The 17,747-nt window shown below is 39.3% G+C and overlaps 1 protein-coding gene across 1 annotated transcript; it reads right to left on the minus strand.

Annotated features, from left to right (window-relative positions):
• Positions 1-8,290: 8,290 nt before the first annotated feature.
• fgg (fibrinogen gamma chain) lies at positions 8,291-11,576 on the minus strand. The gene is made up of 9 exons (XM_085276414.1): positions 11,418-11,576; positions 11,286-11,333; positions 10,978-11,164; positions 10,772-10,856; positions 10,208-10,338; positions 9,800-9,933; positions 9,204-9,388; positions 8,761-9,038; positions 8,291-8,661 (listed from the first exon to the last, which is right to left on the minus strand). The coding sequence occupies exons 1-9, from the start codon at positions 11,478-11,480 to the stop codon at positions 8,477-8,479; spliced, it is 1,296 nt and encodes a 431-aa protein (XP_085132540.1). The 5' UTR covers positions 11,481-11,576; the 3' UTR covers positions 8,291-8,476.
• Positions 11,577-17,747: the final 6,171 nt, after the last annotated feature.

A 17,747-nucleotide genomic window follows, 5' to 3' on the forward strand; every position in this document is an offset into this window, starting at 1 on the left:
AACTAAAATCTAAAAGTCACAAGTAATATAAGTAAAAAGTAATAAAATGATTAAAAGACTGATTATCCAAAGCAAATTATTATAATCATTTAATAAAACAAAGTCAGGGGCCATGGATGGCATCAAGAATATCCTTACTAAGCTGCTACATCCAGAATCCGGTACAACAACGCTGAGTTACTGTAACTGGAGAGTGATCTAGTTACATATCTTGTATCCATACAGGACTGTTTCTAGTGTGTCATTTATATCACAGTGCTTTCAGGGTCACTGGCGATGCTAATTAATTACAATTAATTTTATGAAAAAGAAAGTATTGATGAAGTATGTTTCTAAGGAAGGCATGCTGAACGTTGGCATGACAGTTGACAACTGCTCTCTCTAAAGAGAGTGTTTTAATGATTTCTGGAAATGTTCCTGAGCCCATGCAGTGATTCCATGGCTGAATCATGCCTGTTTTTAATGCAGTGCTACCCGAGGGCCTGAAGATCACCAGCATACAACGCTGATTTTCGGCTTTGTCTCTTACAAACAGAGATTTCTCTAGATTCCCTGTGCACTGCAGATGATGATGAAATATTAAAAGTCTTCCATATTTTACACTGAGGAACATTATTCTGAAATTGTTCCACAATTTGTAGCCTCAGTTTTTTGCAGATTGATGAACCGCTGCCCATCTTTACTTCTGATAACTCTGCCTCTCTGAGATGCTGATTTTTTATACTGACCTGCTGTCAGCTAACCTAATTAGTTGAAAATGCTCCTTCGGTTGCATTTTCTTGTCAGTTTACTTGTCAGTACCACTTACTTCAGTACCAGCACCACTTATGTTCAACCTTTTGTTATCCTGGTCCCAGTGTTTAAATTCAAATTCATACAGAGTTAACATCTTTCAAGAGGAGCCGGGTTGCAAGGGCAGCAGCTTAAGCAGAGGCGCCCAGAGCTCCATGTCCGTGGCCACCTCCTCCAGCTTGTCCAGGGAAACACAAAGGTAATCCCAGGCCAGCCGAAAGATATAATCCCTCCAGCGTACCCTGGTTCTGTCCTGGAGCTGGAGCCTCCTCTCAGTGGTAAGTGCCTGAAACACCTCACCGAGGAGGCATCAGCAGGTAGCCTTGTCAGATGCCCGAACCAGCTCAACTGGATCCTATAGATATGGAGGAGTTGTGGCTTTACTGTGAGCCACTTCCGGATGGCCGAACTCCTTACACTGCCTTGTCCCTTACGAACAGAGGGACGGGCCAACTACCCTTCGGAGCTCATTTCAGCCGCTTGTATTCGAGATCTCATTCTTTCGGTCTCTACCCAAAGCTTGTGACCATAGCTGAGGGTGGGGATGTAGATCAACCGGTAAATCAAGAGCTTCGCTTTTACACTCAGCTCTCTCTTCACCATGATGGATTGGTACAGTGTCCGCATCGCTGCAGCACAAATCTATCTGTTGATCTCCCGCTCCACTTTCTCCTCACTTGCAAACAAGACCCCAAGATACTTAAACTACTCCACTTAAACTTGTCCCGGACCAGTAGTGAGCTCTCCATCCTTTTCCGGTCAAGGATCATGGCCTCTGATTTGGAGGTTCTGATTCTTATTCCCGCCACTTCACACATGACTGCGAACTGCTTCATTGTGAACAGTGAGATTGATCATTGAGAGGAAAAAGGTCTGGTCCAGTGTTGCATGACTGAAATGAAAACCACATTGTTCCATCTGTATCAGAGGTTCAACTAACGGTCAGATTCTCCTTTCTGTTTGGAGCTCTGGGCGCCTCCATTCAGATTCTCCATCGGTTCCAGTTCCATCAGTTGACAGCTCAGCACCTCCGAGTGCCCAGAACATATGGCCACAGATCTAATTATACAATTACAAAATTGATCATCGACCTGAGGCCTAGGGTCTCCTGTTGCCACATGCAGTTATGGACACCCGCAGGTGCTTGTTATGGACAAACTGTGGTTTGCTTCAGTAACAAGTCCAGTAACAAAACACCACTTAGATTCAGATCTGGCCCAATCAAACCCCTCCAGGGCTCACTGTTATTGCCCACATGAGCGTTACAGTTTCCCAGTAAGATGACAGAGTCCCTAGGTGGAGCACCCTCAAGCACCCCACCCAGGGAATCAAAGAAACCTGGTACACTGAACTGTTGTTCGGCGCAAAGATGCAAATGACAGTAAGGACCTGTTTCCTGACCCGAATCCTGCCATCTATGTTGGAAAACTCCACCCCCTCTCCAGGAAACTAGTTCTAGAGCCCAAGATGTGCATCGAGGTGAGCCCAATTATATCTAGCCAGTACCTCTCGACCTTATGCACTAGCTCAGGCTACTTCCCCACCAGAGAGGTCATGTTCCATGTTCCAGTTGCTAGTCTTGGTTGTCGGGGATCGGTCTGCCAGGGTCTCTGCCCCTGAGCGCAGCCAGCACACATTGCACCTGACCCCCAACGGGAAATCCTGAGGGTGGTGGGCCTACAGGAGGGTGGGCCCACGTCCCTTATATGGGCTGTGCTCGGCCAGGCCCCATGCACTAAAGCCCGGCCACCAGGTGTTTGCCCTCGGTCACCCTCCCTGGGCCTGACTTTAGGGCAGGGCCCAAGTAACTCTATATCAGGCAGGGTGAACTGCTCCCTGGATCATCTTTTCATAAGGGTTTTTGAACAGCTCTTTGTCAGGTCCTTCACCCAGGACAGCTTTGACATGGGAGACCATAGCAGGGGACAAAAGCCCACCAATAACATAGCCCCTGTCACGGTTCTGGGTCAGTTTGACCCAGTATTTTGAGTTGTTGTGTTTTGGTGTGTTTTTGCATTATGGGTTATTTTCTTATTCTCTTGTAGTGCTTGTGTTGGTGATGATGATGATGATGATTATTATTAATCTATGTTTCAGTTATTCTTGTTTAGGGATTAGTTCTTAGGTTTTGTGTTCTCATGTTTATTGCAGGTTTAGTTCAGTGTCTAGTCTATCTCTCTCTATCCAGTCCGTGTCTTAGGTTAGTGTGTATTGTTTCCTGTTTTATTTTGAAGGATTGTGTCTTATGTCAGTGTGTCCAGCTTTGCTCCTCCTGTCTCGTTAGCCCCAATGTCTCCCAGCTGTGTCTCCCGTCTGTTTTCCATTCCCTGATTACTTCCTTGTGTATATTAGCCCAGTGTTTGCCCTTGCTCAGTGTTGTGTCGTACCTTCAGAGTCTACCTGTGTGTTCCCAGTTCTGGTTCATTGTTCTGTTCATTGCCAGCAATAAAACTGTGATTTTCTGTTGAAACTTGGCTTCACGAGTCCTATCTAAGGAGTTTTCAGAGCTGTTAGTGAGAGCATTAAAAATGTCTCTCTTTTAAGCATCTCAAGTCCACCAAACTGTTTAACTCCAGCCTGCTGTCCTCCTGCTGTGATGCAGCTGAGGGGAATGAGCTTCATGGTGGTCTCTTTCAGGGAGTACCAGCGGTTGTGCCACGTGACCCAAAGGATGCTGTTGTTGAAGCCATATTCACCAGCATCCTTTTCAGTGTACCTGCCACCTGCATAAAGATAATGCAAACAGTTTAGACCTCACATTAATTAGTACTTTTGTCTCTGTCACAGAATTGTGGATCTAAAGTTAGTTTTTGGTGACAACTGTTGAGTCATTTTTCTTCTTCTTATAAGTTAACCTCGCTACTAGAGCAGTCGTGTTTGTCTTGTCCACAATTCCTGTCTTACATAATCTGTTATCGTGTGTGTGAGTTTGTGTGTGTGTGCCTTTTGTTGCCCTCTCAGTCAACAAGCTGTATCCTGAGCACAACTTGGAAGTTAGAGCTAGTAGTGAGCAGGTAAACCCTCTCATTGCTTAACCAGAACTCTGTGGTGAGAGATAACCGAAGCCCTCCTTGTACTGGGCCCAGTTCTTGTGGAAGTACAGACTGCCATCACGTCAGGCATTAAGAAATGAGCAGAGACAAGAACCATTTGTTAAATTCTGACAGATTTTTCATCAAAAACTGACGACAGAGGGAATTTATGAAAAATTATTATCGAAGATCAGAAAACAAATGTTTTTACACCTGGGACAGGCTCCAGTCTCACAATAGGTCAGGAATTGCTCTGTTTCTTTTAATGGTTTTACATAGTAAAGACCACTTTTGGTGGCTCTCTTATTTGCTCTGTCTTGGCAGTGTAAGGAAAACCAAAATAAAAAAAATCAAGTAAAAACCATGCAGAAATTAAGGCATTAGATGTAAGTCACGTAATAATTTGCCTTGTGTGCTCCAGTAGGTTCATTATGATCAATTGACCTATGCTACTGCAACTCAGGGGGACAATTAGCTTCCCTTTTCTGTAGAGAAACAGTGGTGTTGTATTATTACAATATGGGTAAATTACTCTCCAAGTGCATATTCTTAGAGGCAGATCCATTAAAATCATCAGGATATAACTTCAACCACTTTTCATGTGGTTTTGTTTAGTTTTGATTCTGACAGCAATGTGTGGTATTTTGCATGATTTTGCATAATTGAAGGTAGTGGAATGGCACACTTTAACCCTAGACTTTAGTGCTTCCTAACATTTACTCACGTCCGCCCCCTGCTGGTTGACACATATCAGGCAGACAAGAAAGATTTTAGTTTATAGTGCTACAGCTAACTTTCAAATCTGCAAAGATGTGGGAAGAAAATAAACTTTACATGGACGGGCATGTGGTTCCTGGGACACTTACAAGGAGGGCAGAATTTTTTTTATAATAGCCAAAAAGAAGAAAAAAATTCAGGAGAGGGAAATGTAAGATGTAAGAAGAGAAATAGATCCTACAAGAGTAAACCGTGTAAAGACTTTCAGATAAGCAGAAATATTCTAAAAGTATGTTGTAAAACATGTTTTATGTTTTAGATTCTTCAACATAGACAACCTTTGCTTTGATTACTGCTTTGCACACTCTTGGTGTTCTCTCGATGAGCTTCATGAGGTCGTCACCTCCATCTCATCCCAAACCATCTCAATGGGATTTAGGTCAGGTGATTGTGGAGGCCAGGACATTGTTCCCCTTCTTGGTCAAACAGCTCTTACACCGCCTGGACGTCCAACTAAACATAAAACGGGTGGCATGTTGCTGCAGGATGCTGTGGTAGTCATGCTGGTTCAGTGTGCCTTCAATTTTGAATAAATCCCCAACAGTGTCACCGGCAAAGCACCCCCACACCATCACACCTCCTCCTCCATGCTTCACAGTGGGAACCATGCATGTAGAGACCATCTGTTCACATTTTCTGCGTCGTGGAAAGACACAGCGTGTGGAACCAAAGATCTCAGATTTGGACTCATCAGACCAAAGCGCAGATCTCCACTCATCTAATGTCCTTGTGTTTCTTGGCCCAAACGAATCTCTTGTGTTTGTTGCTTTTCCTTAGTCGTTGTTTCTTAGCAGCTATTTGACCATAAAGACCTGATTCGCATAGTGTCCTCTGAACAGTTGATGTAGAGATGTGTCTGCTACTGGAACTAAAATAAACTGTGGCATTTATCTGGGCTCTAATCTGAGGTGCTGTTATCTTCAGCGGTAGAGGGGACTCTTGGTCTTCCTTTCGTGGAGAGGTCCTCATGTGAGCCAGTTTCGTCGTAGTTCTTGATGGTTTTTGCAACTTCACTTGAGGACACATTTAAAGTTTTAGCAAGTTTCTGGACTGACTGACCTTCAGTTCAGTTCTTAAAGTAATGATGGACTGTCATTTCTCTTTACTTAGCTGATTGTTTCTTGTCATAATATGAAGTCTAACAGTTGTCATATAGGGCTGTCAGCTGTGTACCAACATGACTTCTGCACAACACAACTGATGGTCCCAACCCCATTAAGAGGGCAAGAAACTCACAAATGAACCCTGAACCAAATAACATGAGAACTCAACATTGATGCAATTTAACAGAAGAAAGACAAAAATACAAAATAAACTCAAAACGCTGGGTCACAGACCCAGCCCCTAACACTTAATGACAACAAAGCAAGTTCCCAATAACAATTACTCATTTTTTGCATTGAGGAGATGATGAAATTGTTAGATGTGGATTTGCAACTCAAACCGAGTCTCTTTTGTAACATACTTTATTTACCTCGATAATTGTTCGAAATAACTCAAACAAAAGTAAAAGTTGACTACAAACTACAGCATTCGACTACGATGTAAACATAACCAAAAAAATCATTACATGGGAACATAATTTCAATCGAGGAGTAAAATACAAAATATCAATACATATTATTATAAGTCTGACTCTCTTACTGCAGAAAACACCGAATGATTTATACTTTTACACAGTATTCATCACAGAAATGTCAGAATTTAAAAAAATTTTTTTTATAAAATGAGAATGTTATTTGTTAATTTGGGGTGGGGGGGTGTCACGGGCCATAGTTTGGTTATCCCTCCTCTTGTACCTGACTATGTTTGCCCAGAAGAGAACATCTATCAAAGGTTATCCAGTCTAAACTTTAACCTAGCTGTGTGTGGGCGATGCCTGTGCCGTGGGATGGCAAATTCAAACAATCTAGTTTAAGATGAATATTTTACTGACATTATTGTGAGATTAGTTAAAAAAACTAATAAAAACAATAAAAAAAAAAACCTAAAACAGAACAAAAATATCACCGACTGTCTTTGGTCAGTGTTCATAGCAGTTCATGTGTCATTTGGCATAATTATGTACAAAGGATCTGGTGGAATTTGAACTCCATGAGATATTGATGTGAGTCTGATGATGCGTCTGGACAAGAACAACCAGTACAATACAAAATAAATAAATGGTGTTGGTGTGGTTCAAAAGAAACACGGCAGTGATTTTCCAATAACTCTGCAACAATACGACAAATGGCTTTAGGTCAGACAAGCACACAACACGGTTTGTTCAGTTAGCAACATGCTGAGATCACACAGTAACTAATTCATTAGACCACCTGCCATAAAAACAGGAAAACACAAATACTTTGTAAATCTCTCAAGAAATTGTTTTAAACCAAAATTATATCGTTAATGACGATAACAAAAATTATGTTGCTATTTTTTAAATTTCAATTTCTAATAGACAAATTTGATCTGGCACACTGAACTTCTCACAAATTAATGGAATAATTATTTCAGTAAATGTATTTATTATTCAAGTAAATGAATAACTATTTTTTTAAAGCTGCATTTTTTTCTGCTTTTTGAAAAACCGTAAATGTGAAAATTCATGAATAACAAAAATAACTATATTGTGGCATTAAAAATATTATGTTTAAAGAGCTTGCACATAAAAAATAATAAAGAATTGCTAGTCAGTATTTTTAGTACTTTTACTTGCTTTTACACAGCTATGGCATAAACCTCCCTTGCATTGGGTGGGGATCTAATTAATTTGTGAAAAACTGTGAAAAACTGTATCCATATATATGTATATATATATATATATATATATATATATATATATATATATATATATACATATATACATATACATATATATATATATACATATACATATATATATATATATATATTTAATATATATATATATATATATATATATATATATATTAAATATATATATATATATATATACATATACATATATTCGTGCTGTCAGCGTTAATCTCGTTAAAATGGCGTTAACTCGTTGATTGTGTCCAGGGGGGCAAAGATGGAGATGGAGATCTGGAGGGGGGCGGGGGGCAAATATGGAGATTTGACGTGTTAATGCGGTTATGGCGTTAATGTTATTCTAACGACATTAACGCTGACAGCAAATTGAATGAATTCTTCGATAATAAAAAGGTTGACGGTATAAGGGGCATGCTTATTAAGCTCCTACCTTACGTTTCATTACTGTAATGAAGATATTCTCTGAAGAACCCTTTATGTACTCGTACTGAAGTGTTTCCAGCTTTTTGGTGTTGTGCTTTGATGGTCGCTGGCAATGCTGATATTTTACAACTGCTCATTTTATGAAAGAGAAAAAATCATGGCCTAGTTTCCGTGTTTTGTTGCTTTTAGAGTAAACTCAGTTGGCAATAAGTTCTGTAAGAGGGCTTTGATGTGGCATTCAGTTTGTGGGGTTTATTACAGCAAATAAAGTGGACACAACATAAGTATTTAAGGTGGCATTTATGTCAGGGCATGTCTTCACACACAGGTGTATATAACTGACTGTTCATTATACCTTAAGACAGATTTTTGTTTCATTTAAACATATTTTTTGTTGGTTTTATAATTCAGCAGCTAGCCAAACTGACTTTACATTAATGTATATCTGAGCTGACAACAACTTGATCCATATAAATATTGACCACCCATTTCTAGAGAAGCAAAGAGCTTTATTTAAAGATGTGAAAAACAGTGAAGAGGAAAAAGGAACTCAGATATTCTGGAGACATTACAGAAAAACAAAAAGTCAGTAAGTTTCTATGGAGGCATTTTATTTAGTCTAAGGAGTTTTCAGGGCTGTTAGTGAGAGCATAACAAAAACCTGGTCCCTTTTTTTAAGCATCTCCAAGTCCACCAAACTGTTTAACTCCAGCCTGCTGTCCTCCTGTTGTGATGCGGCTGAGGGGAATGAGTTTCATGGTGGTCTCTTTCAGGGAGTACCAGCGGTTGTGCCACGTGACCCAAATGATGCCATTGTCGAAGCCATATTCACCAGCATCCTTTTCAGTGTACCTGCCACCTGCATAAAGATAATGCAAACAGTTTAGACCTCACATTAATTAGTGCATTTGTCTCTGTTTATGCTAACTATGGCTGCTCTTAGCCAGGAGGGTTTTACCCTGGTAGTATTTTCCATTCAAATGTGCAGCATGACATCTGTTCATCCACCAGCCAGAGCCATCCTGCTGAGCACAGTTTCCGTCGTACTTGTCGTTGTCCTTGTCAAAGGTGCTGAACTGCATGCCATTGTGTGCTGTGTAGAACTTGTCGCTGGGGTCCTCTCCAAAGTCAAAACCATCAAATGCATCTCCTGCATCTCCACCAAAGTAGAAACCGTAGGTCATCCGGTACATGTCGATCTCTGGTCCCACTCTGAACATGTTATAGTCGGCATACCTGGAGAAATACGGCCACCGAGAATCGTGGATCTAAAGTTAGTTTTTGGTAACAATTGTTGAATCATCTCTTTTCTTCTTCTAAGCTAACATCGCTACTAGAGCGGTCATGTTTGCCTTGTCCACAAGTCCCTTTCTTACATAATCTGTTATCGTGTGTGTGTACCTTTTGTTGCCGTCCCAGTCGACAAGCTCTATCCTGAGCACAGTGGGGAAATTGGTGCTGGTAGTGAGCGCGTGAATCTTCTCGTTACCTAACCAGAACTCTGTGGTGTCATCTGGTGAGAGATAACCGAAGCCCTCCTTGTACTGGACCCAGTTCTTGTGGAAGTCCAGACTGCCATCACGTCTCTGTAGGCAGGAAGGCGTGATCAGATTCATCAGTTTATTGGGTGGTTTCTCCACTTACTTAACAAAACATTAATGATTTAATGCCTTCATGGCTTAATGAAAATTGTAGTGAATATTTAATTTTACATAAATTTAGAGATTAATTAAAATAGATCACAAACGTTTCATTTTATGATTTCTGTTATTAAATCACTGTCGTGATTTCTCAAGTCAAAGGGACGGTCCAAAGAAATGCTAATGACACCGAAGAGGACTTGTTTTTAAAGCCAAAGCCTCGATTTTTGGTTACTCTTAGGTTTCACGTGTACGTGACTTTTGTCTGACTCTTATTATTCATTTCCATCCCAAAATAAATACACAGGAATCACTTAATGTAAGATCAAGATACTTATGGCCTCAGATGATACGTACCCTTTGAATTACTGTGAAGCCACGTCCAAAGCTGTCAATCTCACAATAGACCAGGAACTGCTCCGTTGATTTTATTGGCTTCACATAGTAAAGACCGCTGGTGGTGGCGCCCTTGTTTGCAACGTCCTGGCAGTCTGATTAGAAAAACGCATTTTAAAAAATGAGCAGCCTATTATGAAACACAAAAACCTGAATATTTTCTAAGTTGGGTAAATAATTATGTAATCACATCCACTAGAAAAGGTCACAGGACATTACATCTAAGATAAATGTTTGCTCTGCTCTGAAGCAGCATATTGATTTAGCCTGTGACTAAACGCTGAAAGAGAACAAATGTTGTTTGGATGAGACAAGATTGAGAAACTTGTTGTGAAACGGACCTAGAGGTCTGTTTCTTCTTTTTTTTACCTGTTCCTGTGGTGGGTTGGATCCCAACTGTGTCTCTGCAGGGCTCATTGCATTTCTGCTGCAGCTGATTCGAGAGCTGTTTCAAGTCTGCCATTCTTCTGTCATTGGAGGAGATTACGTTCTGAAGTTCACTGGAAGGGAGGATTACAGTCTATGACATGTACCTTGGTTTTATACATAGATAAAAAGCTGAGATGAATCCTGAGTATGAACCCAAACTTATACAAAGATCTAATATAACGTATAAGATCAAAGATTTTTAGGGACATAGGGTGGGTAACAAATGTCTCCTGAGTGCATTGAACTGTGGGAATAGGTGGACACTGATGCTGCTATGTATCGAGATTCAGTTTCAAGCTTCCTTTAGAGTTTTGTGTTTTGCACATTGAGAACGTGACAGAAGTTCATGTTTATTCAGCAACAACACATTATATTAACAAAAAGAATCATTTATATGTTGTTGATTTAAAAAAAATCAATCAACAGATGAGCATTGTAACCAAATGCAGTGGAGTAACTAACTGTTATAAGAGTATAAATTGAACTTTTGGTAAGGTAACTTACAATATTTGCCGTTCTTGAGCAGTTATGGTCTTCTGAAACCGAACAACATCATCCAGGATACTTGTTGACTTTTTGAAATGCACGTCTGAAATGGAAAAAATGAGCCGGTTTGACCGTATTCTCGATTTCGCATCAATATGCTGCTCAACCTGATCGCATCAATGTAAGTGTTAAGATGATTAGATGTCACAAAATAACTGCGTTACCCGGGTCAGAGCTCTTTTGATGTGCCACAGCTGTATCTTTCATGTAGGTAATTGTTTCTTCAGCCCCTCGAGTCAAATTGGCAATTGTTTCCAGTTCCCTTAGCAAGCTGTCCAAATCCCGGTCCACCGTTTCTGTATATGTTTGCATGTAATCAGCAACTCCACATGTGGTTGGACAGTATTTTCCCTAAACACAGATGGAGCATGTCAACAAAACAAACAAAACTCTTTACGATAGTGTGCTTTTATAGAAATATAATCCATCCCGAAAGAACATTTAAAGCTTTGACTTAAAGCTGCGCACTTACAAAGCCATCATTGAGCCTGCATTCTTGTATGTTGTCTCCTCGGATTTGCTGCACAAAAAAGGAACAATCAATACAATTTTTATGCTCAATAAAACTACATCAGCAAAAGTGCAACAGTGCTCAGTGACTTACTGCTGACGAGAAAGAGAAAAGTAATAAAAGTCCCCCTGCTGTTGTAAGAAGTGATGGAGCCATGTTTCTTTGGTTGCCAGTTGTGGTTTCGTCTCGTTGGAGAATGAAGAGCAGCTCGACTCTGTTGGTTATTTATCTGAACAAGGTCCTCAGTCCAGACTTTGATAAGGGGTTCATAGGTAAACAATCCCACTCACTTTGTTGTGAAAATCCTGTGACTCAAATGTCCAACAGCCATCATTGTCAGGAGCTGACGCAGTCTGAAACTCATAGCTGTGGTAAAGGACACTTGTATGAGATCGCCATGTACTGTACGTCTTTGTAAACTCTGGTGATGGTAAGGCTGTCAGCAAGTTTGAAGAAATCGTGACTCATCTTGCACTTTAAGACCTGACAGTATTATTGAATTTGGAAACCAGCGTAATTGAGCTCGTTCTAGCCAAGAGTTCAGATTGTAACATAGTTTATTTACCTTTCTTAATCTTTGCTTGATAAAACAAACAACAAGCAATCCTTGTAAAAATGCCATAATATGTTCCTGTGAACAAAAACTGGATTTTATATTTTAGACTGATTAAAAATTACAATTATTAACAACACAAAAGATAGTGTTAAGTGTCCATACTGACAATAACCAAAATTACACATTAATAAATTATTCTGGCTTGCTTAATTTACACTTGCATGAATGAGACTTTTCTCCCTACAACAGTAATTTTATTTAATGATCACTTTGATTCTCAATCAGCCGGTTAAAATTATTACTATTCTTTACTATCCTAACAAGGGTCCCCCAACCCTAGCAAAGTAGTTATCTGTGGTTTCTGACATGTGATGATATGGTCATGGTATAAATCAGGAAAGGCCTTCATCATAACTACAACGGGCAGCCTACTTGTAAAGCCTTTAAAACCTTTCTGTAGTGAATCCACCAAGCCTTATAATGTCGCTAAAATATGTTTACTAGATAAACTGTTTTACAATAACAGGGCAGGCTGTGATGCTTTGAAACTTTTATTTTGAAAGTTGACTGCACGGGCATGTAAAACCAACCACTAGTGGCTGTGGAATCACAATAGACCCCACAAGACACATACTGTATACACAGGACACCAAACACACCACCAAACTGATGCAGTGAACTGACTTTTAAATGGTTATTTTTTGTTGTTGTTGAGCGAGAACAGACAACTCTAACACCATTTTCAGAACTATCTAAATCTTTGAAAATAAGCTACATAAGCAGCACTGAAGTGCACCGAAGTAAGCTTTGCCTTACTGAAGTTTCATGAAAACAAGTTTCTGTTACAAAGTGTCTGTGAACAAAATGCTGTTGGAAATAATCATAGTGGAATAATCCCTGTGGACTTTGCAGTCTGTATGTATGCAGGGGAACACTAACGATCCTCTTCCTTAATTCTGCAGGAAAAATCTACTTTTCTAGGAAAACAAAGCAGCTAAGTTACAGGCTTAATTTATAAGGAGCACATGTGCTGCTGCGTTATTGTTGTCTGAGCTGGAGTCAAACTGAAGCAAATACAGACCAACGTGAAAGAGCAAAGAAAACCCCCAAACTGTGGCGTGTGGTCAAAGAAAGCTCAGATATGATTAATGAGTAACTGCAGCACTCTTTGTCAGTGGCTAATTCCAATTTCATGGACACATCAGTGTAACTAACAACAGCTTTGTTGTGGATGAATCCATTTTAAAACATTTTATAAAGTTGCTTTATTTTAGAGGGACATATAGTCCCATTCAGGCCATCTGAAGTAATCTCATCATCAATGCACATTTAATCTGCATGCAGGGTGAGTGTTAGCAGATTACATTTTTTAGACAATACTGTGTTTCTGAGGGAATTTACATTTTTATTGCATTTACCAATAGTACTTAGTTGTTTAATACCCATAAGACAATACATGAACACATATTCAGATTTACTCCACAGTGTCCGCAGACCCAGATGGCTTTTGACCTTTATTATGGTGTTGGGAAATAACAGCTAACTGAGTTAATGAACCCAGTGCATTTGAGCCCTGAGCCTTCTTGCTACATAAAAATACACATACTGATACATGCATACATCATGAGGAATTTTATACTAGCCTTTATACTACTCTATCACATGAATTTCACCCTTGGGGTTCCCTGTTGACAAATCAGTCAACAAATCAGCTAATATATGCCATCACACAATGCTCTGGGAACGTGACTGTAATCCCTGCTCATATACGTCAAATGATCAGGTGGGTATTAAATCACTTACATCAAGTGCTGTGGGGGCAGAGAAGCACCTAAAAACCTAAAACAAGCAGTTTCAAGGACCAGAGTTTAGAAACCAAACATTATTGTAATGCAACTGCATAATGTTGTAGGAAATGACCTACAACAATGCTGTTTTGGTAAATGAATTAAATTAAAGTGTGTCTTACTTCTTTAAATACTTTAATATTTAAAAAATATATATATTTCTGTACATGCATATTTTTAATATGTTTTTTTCAATTTAAAGAGATAAAGGAGACACTAGTCTTAACAGCAGCTGACATTACGTCCAATCCGGATTTGGCTCCTTGAAGGATTGCTTCATCCCCGGGCCAAAGGTCAAACTCTCTTCTGTGCCTCATTTTACTGAATAGTGTTCTGCCATTCTTTTTTTTTTTTTAATTAAATTTTAAGGATCAGTTGGATGGATCATGCCGTGGAGGGTTAAGCTAACCCCCACCAACATACTGCGAGACAATACAGTTAGCATTAAACTAAACTACAGGTAAAAATGCAGGCACTAATGCAATTTTGTGTGTGTATCCCAGTAAAAGCACCAATTGAGCTCATCACAAGGCTCCAGTTTCATGCTGCTCTGCTTGTTTGAGTCACAGTTACAGGAAACATGCTCTCGTGAGGCAGATGAGTTTGAAAGTACCTCTGCTGTCTTTTTATGAAATAATTGACTTTTAATTCTACTGCAAATAGTTAGCAGACTTCACTGCTATAATATTGCAGTATGGTGGAAAAATCAAATAAACTGGCACAACTAAGTAAACAGATCCTTCCAAAGATGCTGTGTAGTTTTAAAAAGGTGTAGCTGCTGAAAATAGTTTTTTCTGTGGCCATCTCTGCAAGGTGCTGTGAGCAAACACACCTCTTGTTATTACAACAGAACAAACAGTAAAGATACATGTGACTTAATATAGCTTAATAATGGTTGATCTGTGGGCCCCATGTTGACATTAAATGATAAACCTTTGTGTGACCAAGTTTTATTATGTGGAAAAAAAACAAGCCCAGGATGGATATAAAGCCTCGCTGACCTGAGAATGAACTGCCAGGCCCATGAACCTAAACAGTGTTGAACTTTTGCTGAACTTTCTAGAGACACCAGATGGAAAGTGCCTCTTTCTTTCTCTAAGTGCCATGAAGACACAGGCACGCTCTCTAAACACCGGGTTCAGGATGTTTAGATGTGTTTTGGGCCATTGTCGATGTGTTCACATGCTCATGCCCGACTGACATTCTTACACTGTTCGCGCGTTATCAGGATGCAAAGCAACCAAAAAAGCAAGTTTTTAGTTTTCTTTACAAAGACTGTGCATACTCTGGAAATAGGTCACAAGAATATTATGCAGAATAAATGCAGTTTTCTTTAAAATGAAAACATCCACATTCCACATCTTAGGAAAATACGTCCTTATGTCAGTAATCAACTTAAGCACCAAAGCTGAAAAACAAAGTCAGCATAGTTCACAGGTCATCTGACCAGGAATTAAATTTAAAGAGCCTTGTTTGGATGCTTCAGCGGTCACAACTATAATTCTGGAGCTGTTTGACTGTGGCGTAAATCTCCCCAGGATGGAGGGCAAAGGTTTGCGGTTTGGCCACATTCGGGTTCAACCTGCGGTCACGTTAAGTCGCCTCAGCTGAAGGTGGTGTGATCTGCAGTAACACATGCGGGGACATTGACACTTTGTTGTCCACATATCACAAACTAATGAGTAAAAAGTACATTATCATCATCAGTAATTCTTCTAATATCAGGATGTAATGTAACAGATTTGTAGTCAGCTTAAGTCACACAGACTTTATTTGTTTCTGCTGGTGTGTTTTTGTGGAAATAAACTTTTTATGTTAATAATGCAACTACCTGTGTTTGTCTGCTGTATATGCACATTCATGTGTTAATAAGAAATACATCAGATCGAACCTTTGTGGAATGCATAACAATAACAATGTTCTGTGCACTGTTTGTGGCCCTCGCACTCATCAGATACAAAGTCCTGAATAGCCTAACATTACTCATGATTTCCTTAAAACTGGACCACGAAGCAGTTTTTATGAAACATTACTTCATCTAGAGCATTTACTTGGCAAGCAAAAGGTCGCTGGTTCCAGCTGGAGACACAAATCCCTTTTGGGATTGTGTCAGAAAAAGCCTCTGGTGCAAATCTCTACAAAATCAAAAATTTGGAGTCACCCACTGTGGGGAGCAGCTGAAAGTGGCTTCTTCTTCATTATCATCCACAGGTGAATTCACAGCTGTGCGTGCTACTTGTTGCCCGTTGATGTTTTTTCGACATTAGATGTCAGCTACACAGAGAAATAACCCCCAGCTAAGAGCCAAATATCTCGTTGTTTGCTACTGCTAACAACCATTGCTGCCGTGAGAGACTGATATCAGTTTTTCAACTGATTGCAACCCATTGCTTTTTACTTGGGTCCTTCATTCATCACAATTAGAGTTTTTAATGAACTCTCATTGTAAATATTGTTTTAGACACTGAATTATAAATCAGAGAATCACTTTACCTTTAGGTCTAGATGCAATACCTACACATTGTAGGTTTTCCCTTAAGCAGATATTGGCATTTTTAGACTTCATCTATCCAATAATACTAATAATAAAAGACAAACATTTCTTACTAATACTAATTTACGCTGAAATTAAAGTGATTAATCTTAATTAATCATAATCATAGCTTAAATTAGGACACCTCCAGCACAAATATTGATATGAGACTTTGATCCTCATCTTTGCTTATAATTTATGAGTGTAACTCAAGTTTTATAGTGAGCTGTATAGCTTATTGCTTTTTATGGTCATTAATCAAACACACACCTCATTAAACCGGCTTTCTCACAGACACAGTCAAATACCAGCAACGATTTATCCTTTTCTGAAAGGATTTTGCAGAATCGAGGTCAGCAGACAAATGTGCAACAAATGATCCAAAGACAAGCACAAAACGAAACAAGCTGTTGTGTTTCTCAAAGTATTTGTATCTGGGTTAAAGATGAGCGTGTAAGTGAAGCCTGAAGGATTAAGGTAATCTCATCATATGGTTCCTCTGGGAAAGTGTAGGCCATCCAACTTATTTTGGTAGACTGATCCTGGATTGATGATGGAAAAGGACGGATTGTGAGTCAACAAAATCCACGGCCCAGAAATGCCTGTTTGGGTGATAATCAGCTTAATTGTCCAATTTGAAAACACAAATAAAAAAACAGTTTGCATGACAATAATTAGCTTGACAGAAAAAAGCTCCAATGAGAACAAAGTTTTCATTTAACTTTATTTTTTTAAAATACTCTTTTATATTATTCTAGTTGTTTTATGTACAGGTATCTAACACCATCGAACTCGGTTGGAGCAGTTGGAGCAAACTCAGTTGGAGCAAAGTGGTGAGCTGGTTAGAACCATCTCCTGACAGCAAGACACCCCTGGCTTTGAAACCCATGCAGATGTGGTTGAACCCACATCTGCATGGGTTCTTTCCACAGCTTCCTCCCACAGTTCAAATACATGGATATTAGGTTAACTGTTGATTTTAAATTGGCCACATGTATGTGACTGAATGATTTTGTTCATGCAAATGTTCTTTTTCTTAAGCTTGTGCTTTTAAAAACGTATTGATACTGAATATCCAGAAATCTGTCATTTACTAAGTAAATAAATAAAAAAAAGGCTTTGCTGACATGATGCAAAATACAGAAAAACACAACTTAAAAAGAGATTTTCCTTTGTAGTTATAACTTTGCTTTTGTTTGTCTCCTCCACTTTTAAACACAATAAAGGCTGGAGCACAAGTGGCTATCAGAGCAGTACAGTTGTTATGAATAGAGTTTATAGAGTTTATACAGCCTCTGTGAAAGAGGACTTCCCTTAACTTACAGTGTATTCAAAAACTTTTGATGCATATCATGATGAGTTCATCTTGTTTAACATTTCAAATCTGCAGTCTGAACGCAGACGTACTCTGCCGTTCCTCGTTGAACTAATATTTCACACGAGTTCAGTGAGACAGATTAAAGCGGTTTAGCGGAAAACAATTGCAC

The sequence above is a fragment of the Mchenga conophoros genome, linkage group LG6, assembly GCF_057382185.1.
Source record: "Mchenga conophoros isolate Kocher_MC1m ecotype Shallow Benthic linkage group LG6, M_conophoros_male_GT1.1, whole genome shotgun sequence".
NCBI classification, from domain to species: Eukaryota; Metazoa; Chordata; class Actinopteri; order Cichliformes; family Cichlidae; genus Mchenga; species Mchenga conophoros.

What these genes read in the sequence shown, in the direction of transcription:
- fgg (XM_085276414.1), bottom strand. Translation starts at nt 11,480, where the DNA reads ATGGCTCCATCACTTCTTACAACAGCAGGGGGACTTTTATTACTTTTC. An exon ending in CCAACCCACCACAGGAACAG is followed by an intron (nt 9,934 to 10,207) that starts GTAAAAAAAAGA and finishes TTTTCTAATCAG; the next exon opens with ACTGCCAGGACGTTGCAAAC. An exon ending in GAATGGAAAATACTACCAGG is followed by an intron (nt 8,662 to 8,760) that starts GTAAAACCCTCC and finishes ATCTTTATGCAG; the next exon opens with GTGGCAGGTACACTGAAAAG.